At 35.9% G+C, this 21,873-nt stretch overlaps 1 protein-coding gene across 1 annotated transcript in view; it reads left to right on the forward strand.

Moving 5' to 3' along the window:
- AOPEP (aminopeptidase O (putative)) overlaps window positions 1-21,873 on the forward strand; it is a 203,648-nt gene extending 181,775 nt beyond the window's left edge. Inside the window, exons 14-18 of the mRNA XM_083351985.1 lie at window positions 1,093-1,209; window positions 15,621-15,707; window positions 18,188-18,331; window positions 18,640-18,668; window positions 21,413-21,873. Coding sequence (XP_083208111.1) covers window positions 1,093-1,209; window positions 15,621-15,707; window positions 18,188-18,331; window positions 18,640-18,668; window positions 21,413-21,473 — 438 coding nt within the window. The 3' untranslated portion in view covers window positions 21,474-21,873. The remainder of the gene's footprint in view (window positions 1-1,092; window positions 1,210-15,620; window positions 15,708-18,187; window positions 18,332-18,639; window positions 18,669-21,412) is intronic.

A 21,873-nucleotide genomic window follows, 5' to 3' on the forward strand; every position in this document is an offset into this window, starting at 1 on the left:
GTAACCATAAACATACAGATAATTGCAGTATGTCTTCTCCAACTGTCCTTCATTTTGGAGCAGTTCTGTCCTGATCTTCCATTATTTGGTTATGTTGGATCTGTAAGCTAGAAATTTTATGCACAGAATTATCTTCTCTTTTTGCGGAATGAAAACATTGGCTACACAAGAAACCACATACTGCTTTTTAGAACACCAAACCTCCCATTCAAAGGGTTTATTTCCTGTCCCTTGACCTTATTTTCAATATTTTTTTTCATATAAAGAAAGCAGAATAAATGTTGCACTTAAGGACTTGTTGCAATGGTGGTTTTGTAATTTTTCTCTGTTCATTTTCCCTGCAATTAAATCCCTCATTTTCTTCTATTGTGCGTGCAGTAAACTAGAATTATTTATACTCTTAATTGAAACTTAAACCCACTGATCATAGGGACTTTACCTCTGAATAAGTATGCTTAGAATTGCACTAAAAGGGGTAGATGGATGGATGAATATATGGAGATAGGGATGCATGTGTGCATGCAAATGATATTGTTGCTATTTCAATTTTGAAAGAGAAAGTTGGATAAATTTGTATTTCTGTTTTGTTTTTATTTAATCATATATATATATATATATATATATATATATATATATATATATATATATATACATACACACACACACACACACACACACACACACACACACACACACACACACATATATATATATATATATATATATATATATATATATATATATATATAAAGATCTCCAGGAAGTGATGCAGTATAATTTGTGCTTTCGATAATTTTCTATGAAAATTACATAATGTGTTATATTTTGCAATATTCCATATATTTCGTATAGGTTTAATCTTACTTAAGTAAGAATTGGACAAATGAACAACCTCTCACTTCATTTTGATAAAGGAATTTCTTAGAATAATGACACAAGAGTGTTCCTAATGAACTCGCACACTGTTTTTATATATTACAAGCACATGGTATAATTTCATAGGTTATCTGAGGCTAGTCACTGGCTATCCTCTTTTATTTGAATTACAAAAACGTTATAATTTTATCTCACAAGCTATTTATTTTCTTTTAGCTTTCCCCGGACCAGCTGATCTTACTTCTGGAGAGTCTCCTGCAGAAGAGGACATTCTGTTCAAAAATGTTGGAATACTTACAGAAAACCTATCACCTGCGTGAGCAGGATGCAGAGGTAATCCAGTTATAGACACAGGGAGCTCACAAACTAAGCCAATAGCATGGAGCAATTGTATTCTGTTGGATGCAGGATTATTCTGTTGTTGTTGTTTTAAAATCAATTTTAAAAATTTAAATTTGTCCCGAAGGCAATACAGGTAGAGCATGAGTTGCATTGACTAGTTTCAGTTTTACAGGCTATGTTTTTAATAAACGTTTGTTTTTAACAAAGCATGTGTGTACATGTATGCTTGCATAGTTTGGTTAGTACAGCCAAGTCACATCTCTCCACTGTGTCTTTGCGTTTGAAAAATACACACATCTGGAAATGATATATGCCTTATTGTGGATTCGTTTTCTTTTTACTAACTGTGTACCTGTTTATATTTGTGAGTAAAACTGCTTTTTGTTTATATTCAGCTAAATTGTACTCAAGATATATTTCATCGGAAGTTTATGAAAAAAAAGTAAAATGCTTCTTTTCATTCCGAGTTCCATTCAAAAACAGATCTTAAAACAAGGGTGGTAATCACATAATGTACAATCAGTCATTTATTAATTGATACCTGTCCATTCAACCCATACAACTTCTGGGTAGTTTATAATTAAGAAAGGAAAGGAAGAAAAGATAGATTACAATTAAGAAAATCAACCCCACCGGCCACCATAATAACTTCTGCTGGCTAACCAAAAAGAAAGAGAAATCACAGCCAAAGGCAGTACAGATAGCAGCTAAACACATTTTCAAAGCAGTCTAAAAACTGTGCAAGTGTTTATGGGAACTAAATCATTTACAGGGCCTGTCTTTAAAATGATCCAGAAGCTTAACTTAATTCAAAATAGACTATAAAAACATTATCTAGGAATGGGATTATTCTGAACTTTTATTTATTTATTTTATATTTAATTATATATCAGATTTAGAGACCACCCATCTCACTCACAGAGCGACTCTTGGCTGTGTACAATTAAGAACATAAAAACCAGATAAGTGCTGCGCTCCAATAGGAAGCAGTTAAAACAAAATAAAATTTAAAAAGGATAAAGTTAAATACCTCATGGATGCTTGGGAATTTTCCAGACAAATTCCGTATTGGAAAGGGTTTGCCCCCTGCCAGGTACTTGGTAAATTGTACAAGTAGTAGCTATTCTTCATTTACTATTTAAAGATTAGGCTCTTGAGGTCTTTGATGGCGATCCTTGTCCGAGTGACACTGTCAAGTGAGATATGAAGAAGGGCTATAAATCAAATCAAAGTCCCTCAAGCAGGTAATCTTCAAATATTAAGGATTCCAGAATCCCAGACATCGGCATTAATATTCAGGGCAACATATTTGCTCCTTTGTGAGTCTATGAATAGATTTGGAAGCTTTCTGCCTTGTTAATTGTTTTTTAGATGATAAGCATACATTTTTTTATTATAATTCTTAAACTGTTGTATAAAGTGCTTATAGAACACCTTACGGAAACATTCTATAAAAAAAATAGCACTACAAGCTTCACATCCCTCTTCCCTTTTAAGCAAAGATCCTGGTTTGAGTGAATTGCAGCTAATGTCTCATCTGAATCCTACATTGGATTTAGCCTTCGATATAACTACTAAAAGACAAGCATGATTCCTTTTCTACCAATCCCAAATGAAATGAAAGCATAGTTTGTCTGCATTCAGATAATAAGGAAACTGTAGGTAATCCAAGTGAAGGAGAACAATTCAGAACTCTTCTTTGTGGATGTCTATGGGGATTCTCAGTCATCCAGGTCATGGTTGTCCCAAAGATGCTTTTCCAAAGACAAGTGGACTTCGTTTTTCCTTGAAGGCGTTTTCGCTTCTCATCCAAGAAGCTTCTTCAGAACTGCTTCTTGGATAAGAAACGAAGTGTCTTCAAGAAAAAAAAGCCCAGTTGCCTTTGGAAAAGCCCCTTGGGTCTTCCTTGTGGTCATTTGGAGGAAGAATAGAAGTGGATAAGGCTGAAAGGAGACGCTTTTACCACAAAACTCACCGAATTACAGAGTTGGAAGGGATCTTGGAGGTCTTCTAGTCCAGCCCTCTGCTCAAGCAGGAAACCCTATACAATGTCAGACAATTGGTTATCCAATCTTTTCTTAAAAACTTCTTAATGTTTTAGCATTACTGTACTTATGCAAGTAGTAGCTACTCTTCATTTACTACAAGCCTCCTTTCAGAATGTGATTTTTGTTTTGTATAATAACAAAAGGAAGCATCTGCACTAGATTTTTTTTCCATAAATAGAATTATATGTGCAACAAAATTAAGACAAAGGCAGATTTTAGTTTGCTGCAGTTGTAATATCTTTTAATAGTTACTGCAATGTTGATTGAAGCTTTTTATAGGTCAGTACATAAAATTGAAAACTCCACAATTGAAAATTGTCTCCTTCATCCAAGGAGATATTTAAGATAATAGGTAATGTTTATTTCAGCTTTAATGTATTTGTTGTTTATACATGTCCTAAAGGCCAGATTTATTTTTAATTGGCCTTGAAACACACTTTGCTATTTATAGAAATTAAGTTATATTTAGGGTATATTTTAATCACATACAAATACCAAAGAAATGTCAGGACCTCTATATCTGGAAGAGAAATAACTGAGAAGGTAGCATCAAAGCTGTGTTGCCTGTGTTGTGGTTACGTGCCAGGACACCAAGACCTATGTGAATTTTTACACTAAACTGATTTTCATTCTCTCCTGGCATAAATTGTGCCAAATGTACTTGGGTATGTGTCTGCGTGCGTATGTGTGTGTTGAAGGAAAGCCACAATCTCTGCGGGAGATATATTACTTCAGCTTCATCTTGCAAGGTGAAATCAAGGGCTTCACTCTAGCCTTTAAGAAAGGCAACTGACATAACATTACCGTTACAGTTTCTACAGCTACTGGATAACAAACACCTACAGTCCTCAAAAGGGAATGTTGTGGTGCATACTCTTGTCTGCCTAAACAAGGAAGTTTCTGTAGCTCAAAACACATTAAATCCCACAAGGAGGGGATTTACCTCCTCTCCTTGAGCTGTCAGACAATAGAGGACATAAAAAAGAGGTTAATCAGGGATGCTTCCTTGTTTCTCGGGATGTAAATGAGATGGTGGGAAATCTGTACTTTCAATATTTTGCTAATGATAAAGTAAAATTAGCTCATCTGGTCATGTTTCCTGTCTGATTTACCTGGGAAGGTTAACAGTATGATGTCATCACATATCTAGTTATAAAGACTGCAATCTTGCTTAGCAGAAGTAAGTACAGTGGCCTTTTGTTCTGAGTAAACATCTCCTTGTTTAGTTTCCATCCATTGCTTCTTGTCTTGCCTTTTAGTGCTTTGGAAACTGGGTTGGCTCCCTTTTCTTTATGGCAGCCCCTCAAATACTGGTATACTGCTTATCATGTCAACCCTAGTCCTTCTTTTCACTAGACTAGACATACCCAATTCATGCAACGGTTCTTCATATGCTTTAGCCTCCAGTCCCCTAACCATCTTTGTTGCTCTTTTCTGCACTCTTTCTAGAGTCTCAACATTTTTTACAAAAACTGGATGCAGTATTCCAAGTGTGTCTTATTAAGGCATTATATAGCAGTACTAACATTTCATGTAATCTTGATTCTATCCCTCTGTTGGTAGTTGCTGGCTCATATTTAAGTGATTGTCCACTAGCACTCCAAGATCCCTCTTGCAGTTACTGCTATTGAGCCAAGTTTCACCTAATCTGTACCTGTACATTTGGTTTTTCTTGCCTAAGTTTTTTTGGTTACAGCTGAAGAGGATTGCCTTTGAATGTGCCTTTCATTGTGCAAAAGGCTTGTGCATGCACTGGTTTTCAATATGCATTTTTTTTTTGCATGGGATGTCTTATGCTGTATTGATAGCAACAAGGAGGAAGGATTCAAATGGTTGCCATGTATACTATATTTTTTGGACAGTCTCAATGAGAGAATTAGAACAGGTTTGAAATTCTATACTTTGTAGAATATATACAATGAATTTTGGAGATAAGTTCTTCTACTGTATTAAAATGAAATGAAACATCCTTTCATGTAGGTTCCACAATTTTCTCTAAGGGACAAACAGGGAATTACCAGAGAGCACCTGACTATTTTGCTCTACATTTTCTAAGATTCATTTTAAGTGCAAGGACAAGATTAAGGCTGAGCTCTATTGTTTCCTGGAAAATTATTCTCAAAACAATGTTTTCACCAGCAGACCTTGCAAGATATTAGATTTATCTAGATATTGGGAGTCAGAAAAATTTAATAACTGTCTTTCAGCAGCTCCTTGACCAACAGGGTGAGCTGGAGATTAAAATAAAATTGAAATATATTATTTAGTTGTTTTTTAAAACAATTTTAATCTAGTTATAAACCACACAGTATAAGTTTATACATTAGAGTAATTAGAATGAATGCTATTATAATCATGCCTTACTATGGACAATAAAATAGAAGCAAAGAGTGTAATAATTTAACTCTGTATATATTTAGACTAACTCAGAGACTCACTTCTGGGTAATTATAAACAGGATTTTTCTATCCACTTTTTTTTTAAAAAAAGATACTTAAAAGCACAATGAAGGAAAAAAACAAGGAAAAACAAAAGAGATTTATAAGCTATATAAAATTTTGTGAAACCTTTGAAGAAACATTAGGGTAGTGCTCCAGTTGTTATAAAAAACCTGTTTTCTTGTGTTCAATTTGACAAGGTTAGAGATTGAGAAATCATGTGTGTGTGTATGTACACAATCTTGTCTAGGCTTATTTACCATTCCAGTGATCTTAATAAATGGGTGTAGAATTGGAAAACTGACAGGTATTAAAACCTCAAATAACTTCATTACAATTCTTCAGTATGTTGGGGAATAGTATGAAGAACCTGGGCCTCCAAAGTCAATTCTGTATCAAAAGGCAGCAATGACCCCTTGACAGTTTTCACAAGAAGCGGGATTCCCCAGTGAATTGGAGCCACTGACCAAAATCATGAGAGGCTAAGGATAAGCTGTAGCTTACTGAAGGGAGCCCTTGTTTGATCTATAGAAGATCCCACTTCAGACAGGCTTAATTGCAAGAACTTATCTAGTTATTTCACTGCTAGGTACAGAAGGCATCTTCTGTATTTCTAATTTCACTTATCCCCCCGCACCCCCAAATTAGAGTTTCACTGCCAGGAATCAGTGAAATCAAGCTTCAGCTCTTATTCTCAAAGAACATTAAAATATGTCATAGTCCCTCTTGTTTTTCCTTCCAAAGAATTGATCACTGGTTAATTTTCCTGCTTTTGTTGCTAGTTGTAGATCTCTTATTTATTTCTTGACACTTCATGTCCAGCAGTCATAGAAGAAAATATGGACATTATTTGCAAAAGGTCTGTCCAACAGAGTAAAGAGTATAGAAGAGTATAGAACCCATAAAATACAGAGTATAGACAACTGGAAGGCAAAAGTGAACATCAAAGCTCTCATCTTAATGCTGGGATTAAAAGAATAAAAAATAAAATCTGCTATATAAGCACAGTAGGAGTGCTAAATAGGGTGTAGACACGAGAGCAGAATGTAACACCACCCAAAGTCACTTTTATCAGGGAGATGGACAACGTATAAATTTGATAGATAAATTATATAAAAATTATTTTGATACATACTTGGTATGTATCGTGTTGCTTTTGCTTATGTGGCTATTGTAGCCTGTACAGGTAAGTCAGCATTGGATGAATGACATGACCAAATTACAAACTAAGAAATCCCTTGCTCAAACCTTTTTTCACTTATTCCTATTTGAGCCAGTTTGTGTTATTTGACAATTAGTAGTAGTTTGGGGCCTGGGTTGAAATTCTTTTGAAGGCCAGGTAATGCTGCTTTTTCAAGGGAATTAATGAACTTAGTGGAAGAAGATAGTTTTGCTTGTCACATGTTCCTACGTCAGACATTGATAAATTCAGTAGTAATGATATTAAAGAACTCTGCTTGATCTTCTAGGGAGGGATGGGAATACTTAAACATTTCACATAGATTATGTCAGTATAAGCTAAATGTTACAAGAGAATTTGGCTCCTGCTGAAAACAGCAGCTTTATTTCACTTAATTTCTCCATCTGAGCCATCTAATCCAGTTAGAAAAAGGAGAAATTGGCAAAAATCATTATCCATGTTGCCATCAGCAAAAATGCCCTGAGCAGATCTTTGCTGAGGGCATGTTCCTGCCAACAAAAAAGGATATAAATCTGGTGTACAATTGTTGTTGACATCATCATAGTTTTTAGACAGAATTGCAAGTTCAAATGGTAAACAAAACATGTTCCATCAATTTTATAGATTCATAAATATGATTTGCTATTACAGTAAGCCCTTGATTTACGACCAGAATTGAGCCCAAAATTTATGTTGCTAAGTGAGACATTTGTTAAGTGAGTTTTACAACCTTTCTTGCCACAGTTGTTAAGTGAATCATTACAGTTGTTAAGTTAGTAACATGATTGTTAAGTGAATCTGGCTTCCCCATTGACTTTGCTTGTCAGAAGATTGCAAAAAGGGGATCCCATGACCCTGCAAAAGCCATAAATATGAGTCAATTGCCAAGCACCTGAATTTTGGTCAAATTCAGATGGGGATGCTGCAAAAGTCATAGGTGTGAAAAACTGCCATAAATCACTTTTTTCAGTGCAGTTGTACTTTGAGTAGTCACTATGTAAACTGTTGTAAGTCGAGGACTACCTGTATTGTTGTTATTATTCAACTTACTGTCCTACCAAAGTTCCTGGAATTTGGAATTCCCCAAAATTCCAAGTTAGCACGCCCATCTTTGAAAGACCTCAAACTGGGGAAGACGAGTTTCTATCAGTCCATCTCAATCTAATTCTCAACTGGGGCCCAATGTCTGTGAAGAATTGATAAAGGCAAAGAAAGTTAACTTAATCCAAAAGGCTTCACCTGGTTCTGGCTAGTCAAAAAGCAGATCAGGAAGTGAAGAGACTGGATGTTCCTCATGGTGTCTATAATTCCAGTTTAATACACTGGCCAGCAGTGTATTTTAAACTGATTTTGGAGTTGCCGTTTAAGTTTTATTATTTCAGGAATTCACTTTTTTTTTCTACCAGTGGATAATCATTTTATTGCTTTTATCACAACGTATAAACTGTTTTTCTGCCCCCAAAGTCCCCAAACTAGTATGCACACAGACATACATGTAGAAATGGAATTAGGCCTTTAAAACAACACATCTGAATAATACTAGTAAAATTAAGAATACAAAGTGTGCATCAGCTCAAACACTGTAAGCCATGAACTGAGAATAGCAGCAAAAACTGAAGCTACACTAAATAATGTGCTTTTACTTTATCCAGAAGAGTTCAGGACTGAAAACCACACTGAAATGGAGCTGCCTCATTTATTCACCAGCCATGCTTCCTGCAGCAGTTGCATGTGGTATGAGCTCACTCGAAACTGTTTCTGGATAAAGAATTATTGTCTTATTTTCAAAATTATTTGGAGAGCTTAGCTATAATTGTTTCCATTTAGAAATGAGAAACCAGAGTTAGAATCGATCTGCTGAAATATTTGCAAACGTTTAAATTTCTATTAAAATCATCCTGCTTCCTGTGGCTCTTCAGTCAATTTTACCTGTAATAAAAATTAGCTCTCAAATTAGCTCTTGTGCCCTTCCTGTATATATTCCTGATTGGCTCCATTTGAAGCAATTCTTGGAGAAGATAGAAATTTATTTCGTGACATTATTCTGTTTCCAGCAGCTTAAGACACACTTTGGATCAAGGCTTTTAGAACGAATACCGGGGAGATCAGGGGAGAAAAAAGGAGGCAGAATATAAGCAAACTGCTTAATGTGAGCAGTGCAAGCTAAGGCATAATATACAGTGATGCCTAATAGCACTTATACAACTGTTCTGTTGTAGTACAGAAGCAAACGAAACTGTGAAATCATATTTCACATGCCAGAGTTACATTGCTGTAAACTATAGAGAACTCTTGAGCTTCTTAACAGAGTTATGCATATGAGAAGATAACTTCTATCCATCTCCCAGACCATGAAAAATCTGGCAGGCATCAGAGAACATGTTTACCGCAGAGTGGTATTTCTGTTTACCAGCTTTTGAATTGGGCAGTGTCTCATCTGTTCTGCTTAATCCTTCAGCAAGTTTGCTACCACACAGCATTTGTTTAGGAAAAAAAATTCCCCACACCTTTTCAGGACAAAGTCATGGCTAAATTATTTTCTTTTTCACCCAAGTTATGTCTGTCTTAAAATTTCACTTTATTTTAAAAACTGTGTGAATATATATATATATATATATATATATATATATATATATATATATATATATATATATATATATCATCTAAGAAGGATTGCACATCAGAGAAGCTGTGGACCAGTCATATTCTCTCTCTCCCTCCCTCCCCTACTTCGCTCGATTATTTTGAGTGTTAAAAAAGGAGAAAAGAATGCATTACTGTATATGGCAACTGAATTCCTGATGGGAAGCAAAAAACAAATAAACAAATTTCGGCTTATCCACAGTTATGTTTCTGTATTCAAGGGTAAGCTGGCTCAGGAATTCTGGGAGATGAAGTCCAAGAGTCATAATAGAGCAGAGGTTGCCTACCCCATAGATAATCATTTCCTCATCTTATCTATAGAGTAGATAAGTGCCCTAATAACTCTTACATATAATAAATATAGAATGCAAACTATCAAATTGTAAATGATGTTGTTCCAAATTTGGGGGTGCTTTACCTTGAAGCATTCCAAAAATATTATTGGAAGGACTGCAAATAATAATTTCCAGGCGAAACTGCTTGTGTATTTCTAATGCAGCTTCCTTCTTTTTCTTCCTTTATTAAAAACATGGATATAAGGGGTGGGGGTGGGGAATGGAACACCTGCATAATGTCTTTTAGCTGCTAGAACTAGGGAGTTTTTCATCTGAAATCTTCTGTCCAAATCCAACATTGGATATTTCAGAAGGAGTGTAATTTGTTTTCTTGGCTGTCCGTGACATTCTAAGAAGTCTTCTCCACACCAATCTCCAAAGTATTAATATTTCTGTCTCTTCAAGATCCAACTTTGCTTCTATAGATTCCATCAGAATCACTTACATGATTTTGATCTTTGTAGGTATAGATAACTTCATGACATTTCAGTACGTTTTATAAGGCTATCCGGGCTGCTGGTTCTTAACTGCTGGTTCCTTTAAGGCAGGGGTAGGCAACCTTGGCTCTTTTATGACTTGTGGAGTTCAACTCCCAGAATTCCTGACCAGCTGCTTTAAGGGTTGATCCTAAAAGGCATAAGCTATCTATCACCGCAATATCTTTATTGTCATTTTTAAGGCTGAGTGTTGTTGTTATTGTTACCTTATTTAATTGAGTCCCATTTTTTTCTCTATGCTCCTTGGTTTTGATTACTAGAGTTTGCCAATCCTTTGCTTTTTTGCCTGTCGGAGTAGTGTTATCAGTGTAGCACAAGTTATTGATCTATCCTCCCCCGCCCCTGGTTTTAAAACCATGGTAATCTCATTCCAATCCATCTTCCCTTAAAATGTATTTGGCATATAAGTTGAATAAATAAGGGGAGAGTATACAGCTTTCAATGTAGACTGCTGATATCCTGTAAATGAAGTTTAGCTGTTGAGGTAAGATACTAGCCTACATCCTTCTATGAGCTATATAGTTGTTCCTTTAATGGAAGTAGAAGGTTAGCCTGGGGTGTGATTTCAAACACTGTAACATAATCTTATGTCAATATGATACTCATCTTGGAGTTGGGAAACTGTACTGTGAAGCACTGATTTATTTTTGTTTGTACTATAATTCATTTTTCGCACTGGAAGGTCAAAAATGTACTTAACACTTCCCCAGCACAATAAGCTGTATGGTGCTTCATTTTAGGTGTGCCTAAATAAGCATCCAGAGTTATGATTTAGCAGTATCTTAAAGAGAACTCCTACCTGTATTTAACCACAATTGTATAAACTACAAATATCTCAACCTGGAATGGGGAAAAATTTGATTTCTTGGCAATCTTATCCAATGGATTTAAGCAGAATGGATCAATGGTATTCCTCTTTCTTTCCAAGCTGACTTCAGAGTAGGTTTTGTTTGTCCTTGTAACTATTATCCAACTGGTCAAGCCTGGCTACATAACGCTCTGTTGGGAATTCATCATTTCTATTATTTATTTATTTATTTACTTGGTAAATTTATATACCACCCCTCTCACTACCCAGAGTGACCTTTTACAGTGTGATCACTAATTGTGGAGAATACATATTTCTCTTTTTCTTTCTATGGACCATGCAGATACATGTATGCACTCTTAAACTACAGCTAAGCAGGAGAACGCCAGTTTAGAAAACGATACATCTGCCCTCAAAAGTTGCAGCAATTCATGGGTATCCAGCAGTTTTGTTTCAAAGGAAAAGGATTGTAAGGATTGCCAAAGGTCTATAGGCAACGCTTTTTAAATCAAAGATGCTTTTACCCAGGATCATATTTCAATTACAGATGGCAGCCCTGTGTTCCTTGGATAAGAAAATAGTTGGTTTAAGGAGTTGATCCCAGGTGCTCCATGTGCCCTCCCCCACCCCCAGATATTTTTAACCATCATTTCCCTTTGAATCTAAAATGCTGCATTCCTAGTTACTTCTACACCAAATAAATTAGCTGCTTTTGATATGTTGCAGAACTTTGTTGACTCAGAGTAGTCCAAAGGTTGGGGGTTCAGGTCGATATTATTCTACTCCCAGAAATGAAACCTTTTAGCTGGAAAGCTTGGGGGTGAACAGGGGATCTTATCTATAAGCATGAGCCAGCCATTTTTTTCAGGGGTTAACATGTTTACGTAAGGGGACAATGTGTATTATGTTGAGCAGTGTGCAAGATGGGAAGCAGATGAAGCCCTCTCTGCAACATGTGCTCGGTAGCATGTGAACATTTATTGTAATACAGCTGGTTATGGGAGTTGAAATCAGGGTTATTTTAATGGTTGTGGTATTATTGTGCATCTGATAGTCTGGAAACTATTATTATGTGAATTCTTAATTACAGGATAGCCTAATCTTTGATCTAAATGTTAATGTCTCTAATCATTTCTTTAGCTCTTTCATTTTAAGCAGAAGTAATAATGTTTACTTTGCAAAATGCTTGATGTTTATTAAGTAAATTTTTCTTCATCCTTGCAGATATCAAGAGGGGTTATAACTTCCTTAAGTACCCTCCTAATAACATCAAGGTTTATCTTATGTATCATGAGAAGTAATTTCTGTGATTGTGAGATTTTTGTTTTTGTTTTGATACTACAGGAATAAAACTAGCAGCAAAAGCGTATCAGTACATATTTTTTCTATGTATAATTTCCTTACCTAGAAATAACAGGAAGTATATATGCTGTTTGAATATGTGAATGAATCTGTTCTTGGCAGCTGAGTTTTATTCTGGTTTGAATAAATTTATGAAGCTGTAAGAATCTGAAAGCCTCTGAAGTTATAGTAATATATTGTATAGGATCTTTTGTTTCTTTTGTATTATAATGTGAAATAATTTATAATTCAAAATTATTTTTTCCTGACATCTTTAAAATTAAAACCAGCCATTAACTCCCTGAAGTTGGTGGACTCTTTCTAAAGACCAAAGTAATAGGGTTTTTTTGTTTTTAATAAAGCATATGTTCTGAATTACTTGTCTTTTAGATTGTATTTGCAAGTCGCTGACTAAACCATTTTCTTATATTTTCTTATTTATGCATAAGCCGGTTCTCAAACATATAAGTGGTCTGTTGGAATAATTACTTTAAGGAGAAATTATCAAAGTAGTCAAAATGCTGATTTTGTTGATTTGTTACAATAAGTTTACAACACATTTTTTTCCAAGTGGAAGATTAATTAAATGCTTTGATTTTCATCCTGAACATGAGCTTAGAACCCCTAAAGGCCATTGATTTTGGTGATTTAATTTTAAATTAAAAAAAAAAGACTGTATTCTGAAGTAGGGTTTTTTTTTCGTCCTCCAGACCAGGAAAATTAAGAAAATATTCTTATGGACTTGTTGCTTCTTTCCATGTTTCTCTAAACGGATAATAGTCTAGTTTGATAAACTGTGATACACATTATATCTAAACAGTATGCCAAACCAGGTTCAGTTTTTTTTATTGTAATCCATTGAGGTTGAGTAGTTTATTCTCAGGTAAATGTGTATAAGCATATATAGCTAATCAAACCCAAATTTTGAACCACTTTTGGAAATAAGAAATTAGCTCATGTCCCTGCTTTGGCAAATTCTTCTGGTGCAGCCAAAGCTCAAGTCCAAATTGGGTGAGTTTACAAGTTGTTAATTTGAGAAATGGGAAGCATGAAAGAGATTTGGCACCAATTTTGAGGTGGTTGATCAGGTTTGAACTGTATCATGTGGAAAGAGGGCTATTCTGCAAAATGAATCATTTTATTCCACAGTTGCTTATATTCTAATAATCACTAAGATTAAACAGCAAAGCAGTGAGTATATTACTTTTTTGGTTTGTTGTATAGTTTAATCTTAATTCCATTACTGTATAGAGCAGACATGTCAAACACAAGGCCCGGGGGCCAGATCCGGCCCGCGAACTGGTTTCATGCGGCCCGCGAAGCCATCCTGGAAACAGTGAGGGAACGGCCCCCACTGCCTTGGCCCTGGCCCAGAGACCCTCCTTCTGTCAGAGACCCTCAGATCTGTCCCACTCCTGCCCAGGCCCCCATAGGCACCCTTGATGCCAACGATGTAGAGCTGGCCACGCCCACCCAGTAGGCCATACACACTAGCCACGCCCACCCAGTAGGCCACACCCACCCAGGCCACACCCACCTGGCCCCCTGAGGGCAACCGCAATGCTGATGTGGCCCTCAATGAAATTGAGTTTGACACCCCTGGTATAGAGCGTGCCTAAATACATAAAGACCCCACAAACAAATAAATGGGAACTGTTCTGCCTATTTTACCACATCCTACTAAATTATTAGGATTTGATCCTTTGTAGCTACTGATTAATTTGCTATTGAGACATGAGATGTTGTGAGTTGTGCAGCATGCTGGCCCTTTGCATTTCTAGTCCTTCTGTTGCCATAGAATAGAGAGAGGAAGCACTGGGATGGATGGGAGGATAGTTGATAGCCTCTCTTGACATCAGCAACTTGGCAAAAAACATGTTTTTTTCTTCCGTATTTGTTCAGTCAGTAAAACCTGTGTTGAAGCAAGTAGTTCATTATAGCTGACAAGATGATGGAGATGATAGTAAAATCTTGGCTTACCTGCTGAGTTTTTGCTATGGTTTCCATCGGTGGGTTTTTCCCCACAGAGGCCCAAAAACCTCCTAGACCTTTGAAAGAGTCAGAGAGAATAATACCACTTGGGAAAGAATTTCCGGGCATGAATTAAGGATAACGACATCACCTCCTTGCCTTGATTCTTCAGACTGTTTAACAATTTTCTGCCTCAACTTCTGTTCTGGGGAGAGTGAGGGAAGATGGCTCTAGCTAAAAAAAAGTTCATTGTCCCTCTATACCGCAGGACTGTGTGAATATGAATGAATGAAAGTAATCTCTGGGACAGAGGGGGATAATTCTTTTATGGAGAGATTCACATGATAGGCTCCACTAATTCAAGTTCATACACACTCTTGCTTTTAGCATGGGAAAGCAGTTCCCAAGCTGCATCCATGTGAAAACAGTTCTGTGGCACAACTCCCCAGCAATTTTGGGGATTATATACATTCCTTATATACATTCCTCTAAAGCCAAGAATCCCAATTTAGATGTAATGCTAAACAAAGACTCGATAGAGAGCCCTTAGTTTTTGTCATTCTCAGCGGCACAAAGAACACAAATACCCTGTAAACCGCCCTGAGTCCTGCGGGAAAGGGCGGTATATAAATCCAATTAAATAAATAAATAAATAAATAAACTACCAGCATTATCTCTTTTCCCCCAAAATTCTAATGAATTCTGGTTTAAATCTGAGCACTGTAAGAGGAGTTGCCATTTTTAGCATGTCCTTGGGTATAACTTCACATATTTTGCTTTACTCTGAGCATTGGTTTGGAATAAATAAATAATTTTAGGTGCTTTATCAATAAAAAAGATTTTCAGGATGAAATATCATGCTATTAAAAACTGAATTTGTTTGAAAAGTTGGTTTTACGTTTAATTATTCAATATTGTAACATTGGTTGTTTTAGACTTCCATTGTTTTTATTACAACGGAGCCATGTTGCATTGTTAGCATGCCTGGTTAATATTGAGAATCTAATGGTAAAATGGAAGAGTTTTTTTTTGAGGGGGGTGTCTTTTTTTAAAAAAAAAACTTAAGGAGTTAATTTAAATGTCACAGCCACATTTTAATGAGTGTTTAAAAATTTTCATATTTTTTTCTCTCTTACTAAAGGTTCGACATCGATGGTGTGAGCTGATTGTTAAGCACAAGTATGTGGCAGGATATGCTGATGTTGAGAAATTCCTCAAGGAAGATCAGGTCAGTGTTGTTTAGGCACCCTTGTTGTATTGCCAAATGCTACATAAACTACACAACACAGATACATTGGAAATGATCTTTCAAAGGTGGAACCAATATAAATCCTGCTTTTTGTTCAGATTTGTTAAAATTTGACTACAAGTTCTTCACTGTGGCGTTCACATTGCATAGTAGGAGCTTCATTGAAATTGGATCTGTTGCTCTGGAGGAGATGTCCAACCTCAGAGTGGAAGTTCACCCTCTGAAAGCTCCTTTTTAGCCCCCGTTGAATTTTCTTCAGCTTTTAATCTGTTACCGGTGCCCATTGTCAGAGGTAATATTAATTTATGCAGGAAAATACAAATTAAAACAAAGTGTGGAATCAGCACTTCCAATATTATATACTCTTCAAATAATTAGACCACTTACAGTATCTGTATTAAAGTGCAAGATAAACAATTGTGCATTTTTAAAAAAGTGTGTGTGAAGATTATTGCTTTCCCCCTTGCTTTTTGCTGACAAAGTCTATCCATAGCTGGGTTTTTTTTAGTCTTCTGAGAAAAAAAGTATGCAAACTCTGGAATGATACCATTTGAAATCAAGCCAGTGTCTTTTTGTTCCTGTCTGGAAAGATTATTTGCTTCTTCAAAAGTCTGAACCAAATGCCAATATGACCAGTTAATATTTAAGATAACAGAATTTTCAATGTAGACTAAACTTGAGCTATGGAAAATAGTGGTGAAATAATCAAATCAGATTTGGAATTTTTAGTGATGGATTTCACAATTCATTTTGGCAGTAAGTGACAGATAGAGATGATAATATCCATTCAATTTAAATCCTGTATGCTGGTTTATTTCTACTTTAATGCAGAGTTCCCTCCATGAGAGAAGTTTGCATGGTTTAGTAATAAATGCATAACAGAAAGGAGATAAATTTTAGATTCTCTCATTTTTCTTTCTTCTTCTTTCTTCCTGTTTGTAAAAAATACTAACATAACAAAAATAGCAAAATAATAATAGATTTTGCTAATACGTATCTTCAGTTTCAGAAACCACTGTGCACCTGATTTAAAGTGAAGCTAAGCTTCTATGGTAAATAATACAAACAAAGGTCTCCTTATTGTGTAAAGGGAAGCATATTATTTCAAGCACAAAGAGAACAAAATGAATTGTCAAAAATGGTGTAGGTTGTCTAAGTGTACAAAGTTGTCATACAATCCCAGATTTTTAAAAGTCTATCACTATGGAAAATGAAAGGCAAATTACACTGGAAAGATGATTACCCACCTAGGCTATCTCTCCTGAGAAAGTTTTCTTCCTGATAAAAAAAGGTTTCATGTGTAGTTCTGAAGGTTGTTAAGTAGTAGACTATTATCCAATAATCTGTCATAATTATTAAGTACTGTGATGGTGAGTTTGGTAACTATCCATTGCTTTTTGTCTCCAAAACTGTTTTAGTCTATGTTTCGATATTTTACTTTCTTTTCTCCAATTCTTCATTTTCTTAGGATCCAGGTCAAAACAATGTAGAACTTGTGGCCCTTGTGTAGTTTTTAAAATCAGTTATGGGGAGGGAGGAAAAAGGTGAGTCTACACTTGTGTGTGGGAGATGATTAGGATTTTTCTTCCTATCACCACCGGCACTGAGGAAGATATGTAGACACCCTCCCCCCCCAAGTACTTTGGTTACAAATGGTAACAGTACCACTGAGAAGAGTGAACAAAATTTGTGTATTTCTTCTATTGTCTAATTTGTTGTTCTTCAACTTTGGAAGTTGTCTTTCTTTAAAATGTGTGAGGTTTTCTCAGTGGTTCAGATATCAGAATCATCTCTATTCAGTATGGATGAAAAAAGTCCACCCATTATTCTGTGGAGCCCTAAATTAGTTGAACGCTATCACAATTAAATCTTGCCAAAACTGTAAAATTAACTGGTCATAATTGACTTAAATTCCCATTGCTTTCACCAGGATGAAATTGTCTCTTGCATTGAGGTCAATTAATTTTTGTTTCATGTCTATCTGATACGTTGCATTTGCTCCCTGCAATATTAGGTTATGCCTTTTAATAAATGTTGTGTCTCTAAAACATTTTCAAGGAATTATTCCATCAATTAAGATTTCATCGATAAATGATATATGGGGATTTTCATGAAATATTATTGAATATCCTGTTGCCTTACTATGCAGTTATACTTCTGAAATGCCATGATACTTTGGAATAGTTTGGAACTTTGACATGCAAAATAAATGGATGCTCCTAAAACATTTAGGTCATAGTCAAGGTGAAAGTAAATTCCCATTGTTCAAGCTTGTTCACTTGGGTTTTTCTTAGAGATAATTACATTTCAGTTTTGCTTGGGTTTAAGAAGAAATGACTGGTTGCATTACGCTAAATTCTTACAGGTAATTTTAATAGAAAAAAATTATAACGGTCTTACATTATTTGAAAACATCACAAAATTATATATGCTGTAGGATGACTTTCTTCCTCTTACAGGCAATGGGTGTCTACCTCTATGGAGAATTAATGTTGAATGAGGATGCAAAACAACAAGAAATTGCTTATAAAACTTTTGCTACAATTCGTGACCAGATGGATGCATCCACAGCTAAAGTAGTGGCAGAAATGTTATCTGACAAGGTGATTTCCCCTCCTCCCCCCAGTTAATGGGCACTTTCAAAGGACAGCAGCTGTACCACAAAGGTTTATAAATGAATGAAAAGGTTATTTTTTTATCAAATTATTGTATCAAACCATTTAAAATAGTGGTATAACCTTGAATAGTTAACAAGACTTTTGATGTAATTCTTACAGTATTGAAGAAAAAAATTCCTTAAATTATCCTTGTTTTATCAGTGAGCAAATGCTTACTTTTTTTTCCTGAATTGACCAATCTTTTCAAGAAAAAAGATAATTCCAACTACCTATGTATCTGTTATTTGCAAGAGGTTGCAACAACAGTTCATATGGAACTTATGTAAGTATATGAAAAGCTTCTGTATGGACTAGGTTGATTTATAAAAACGTTTAGTTCTTTCCTCAGTCTTTGCTAGAGAGCACAGTCTACTACAAAATCTTCTGAAATACATACATAGACATTTTTGAATTTTGCAGTATGCCAACTTTTTACTCCATCCTTTTTAATTTCATAAAACATGAAGTTTAATGGTTCTAATGCCAGCTTTAAGGGGGTATGAACATCTTAGAAAAAAAACTTAACAACCACAAATGACTTAGCTTTGATTAAATATCATGCTTTGTACATCGAAAACTAGTTCCAAATGCTTAACAGATATAATGAATAACTTCGGTAGTTGTAAGGCAAATTTAGTTATAAAATACTTCCCTCATCCATTTAGGCGTTTTGGAATGTAATTTTATAATGCAGATATGGAGTAATTAATTGGAGTACTTGAAGCATCCCCTCCAGACCTGCATTCTGTAGGTGCAAATTGGGGATCTCTCAGGTATGAAAGTTTAATATATGTAAAATGGAACTTCCAGGATTATGAAATTGCTTCCATAAATCTTCTTTAGGAGACATGTGGCATCAATTCTGTGACCTGTCTTGTAAATCTGTAACTCTTAAGCTTCTTATTCCACATACTGTAGAATGAAAGGAACTGACATAACATCTTGCAGTTTAATACTTTGGAAGCTTTTTTTGGTTGTTGTTCTTTAAAGGGATAGGAGTATGTTTTAAATCAGGGGTCCCCAACCCCTGGGCCAGGGCCCACTACCAGGCTATGGCCTATTTGCAACTGGGCTGTGTGAGCAGCAGACCGGCACACAAGCGTGTGCAGCTCAACTTGCGCAAGTGGGCCGGTGTACCCGCACGTGTGCAGCTCAACTTGCTTAAGTCAAGCTGCGCTTGCATGCATGTGTGCCAGTCCACCACTCGCACAAGTTGAGGTGTGTGCATGCCCCCAGACCACCCCTTGCATGGCCCAGTTTCCCTCTCCCCCCCGCCAGGCCAAGTTGCAGAGATTGGGGACCGCTGTTTTAAATGGTTCATTGTGTGCTTAAGTGAGCCATCATATTACTCTAGAATAATTTCACGATCTTCATTAAAGATAGTTAATTTACTTGTACACCATTCTAATTGTTTCTAGAGCTGATCTGCAACACTACTGTATTCTAACATGTGAATGAAATAAATGTGAAAGTTGTTTTCAAATCTCCAGTTCTCGGATAAAGTTCTTATTACAGCTGACAGTTTGTACAGATTCCATTCCTGTTTTGGTTGTTTGGGTTCCTGGCATGCTGATTTGTGATTTAAGATTAAAATCACATTGCCAGGGATTACCACATAACTATGACATTACCTTCTGTGGCTTAATTCATGATGGTCTCATTCAGCTTCTTGGAACCTGCTACCCTCCTCTTAAGATACACAGAGAAGCTATTGAAGAACATCAACTACTTTTTAACTATATTCCGATGGAGACCTCTCTAGTGAGGTGCAGAGCTTAGCTGATTGGTGAACAGTGATTGATTTCCTCTTTGTTCACAGTGGCTAAGTTCTGCACCTGAAGAGAAGTTGAGATCCAAGACTTGCCTAAAATTTCCGAGACCTGATTGATCCTGCAGCGATTGTATCATAGCAAGTATTTTCACAGATGCAGATTATAAACAATGAAGATGCTACCCAATCCCTGTGTGCTTCTTTCTACCAAGAATAAAAAAAAAACCTTATGGGGGTGGGGGAAATCCAGGTTTTAGTTACAGTAGAGAAGTAACCAGCTGCTTTAAAAAAAGTTTGTTATACTTTGTTTGCTTAGCACCTAGATACTAACATAGTGTATCAGCCCATCCTGTAGCATTTTACATATTTGCCTTTAAAACAAACTTAGCATTTAAGCATTCAGGTTGCAAGTTTAATCAACTGGACAAATTGCTATTGTTTCTAATAAATGCTCTTTTCTTTTTGTTGGTATGGGAGCTGCCCCATGCAGCAGTTGCTGTTCCTGGCTGTTGATGGACCCGTCCTCCGGTGCCTACTGAGCTGATATCAGTTCTGATTTTATATACTGGCTCAGTTCAGCAGGAACAGGAGTCGAGCCCTAAAGCAAAAACCAAAGCAAAACACACACACACACCCAAAAAAATATTTTTTGAATACACAGATGCCGGTGAAAACTAATGTTTATTTCAAAGCTAGCAGAGACTGATATTTTGATGGGAAGCACAAATCTTTATGTGGGCTACCCAGCCACAATCCTGCAGAATACACAATGATTAAGTATTTGTAGATTGCGTAAAGGAATTCTTAACTCAAGCAACAAACACAATGAGTAATCTCTTGAATGCTTTATTCTCCCAATGTTTTCAGAAAGAATAGCTATGAACTTTCTTGTTGTTGTGTCTAGGATATATATATTTGAAGAAAACAACTGTGATAATTGCATAGTTAGACGTTCCTTACACCATTCTGGTGTGATTTTTTCCCTTCTGTTATGGAACACCACAGCCTCCTGCCTTCTCAAATTGCACAGAAGCTGACAGGAAACCTGATAGTCAGAGAACATCAAATTACCAATGCTGCAATTCTTTCCCACTGTCTGCATTCAAGAAAAATTAGAGTGGCAGAGATGCCATCTGAAGAAGTGGGGTTGTAAAGAATAGCCATCCCATTTATTACTCTTTGCCTGCATTTTTTTTTAAAAAAAGCATTGCTTCGCTGTGATAGAATAATACGTCTTACCACTGTTTCCCTTACAGGAAAGGCAGAGGCTTTAACTGTATTTGTTACCAAATGCTGGTGGTATTAGAATTTCTTTGATTCTGGACATCAAAGAGAGGATTATGTTGCTGCTAAAACAATCAGCTGAAAAACTTTTTGTGCAGAGTACGTCTTTTTCTAGAAGGTGACATTAACCAGGAAGAACAAGTCCTTCATCTCCCTCATAGTAAAATACAATTATGCATGTGGATCCAAGGCCAAAAAGAGAAAAAGAAATATACAAAGAGCTAAACCCTTCAGTCAAGAGAATATTATATGCTAATTTAAATTGAACTTAATGTGTTTTGCTTAATTAAAGTATTACTGTGATTTGTTATTGTACTGCTCTCCTGTGCCCAACGCTGACTACGTTTCATTCAAAGCAATGGTACAACCTCAATAATCTGAATTTGTATCACTCCCTTCTTTGTAAAACATATTTTGTAAATAAACTGATTAT

The sequence above is a fragment of the Vipera ursinii genome (genome assembly GCF_947247035.1).
Source record: "Vipera ursinii genome assembly, chromosome: 2".
NCBI classification, from domain to species: domain Eukaryota; kingdom Metazoa; phylum Chordata; class Lepidosauria; order Squamata; family Viperidae; genus Vipera; species Vipera ursinii.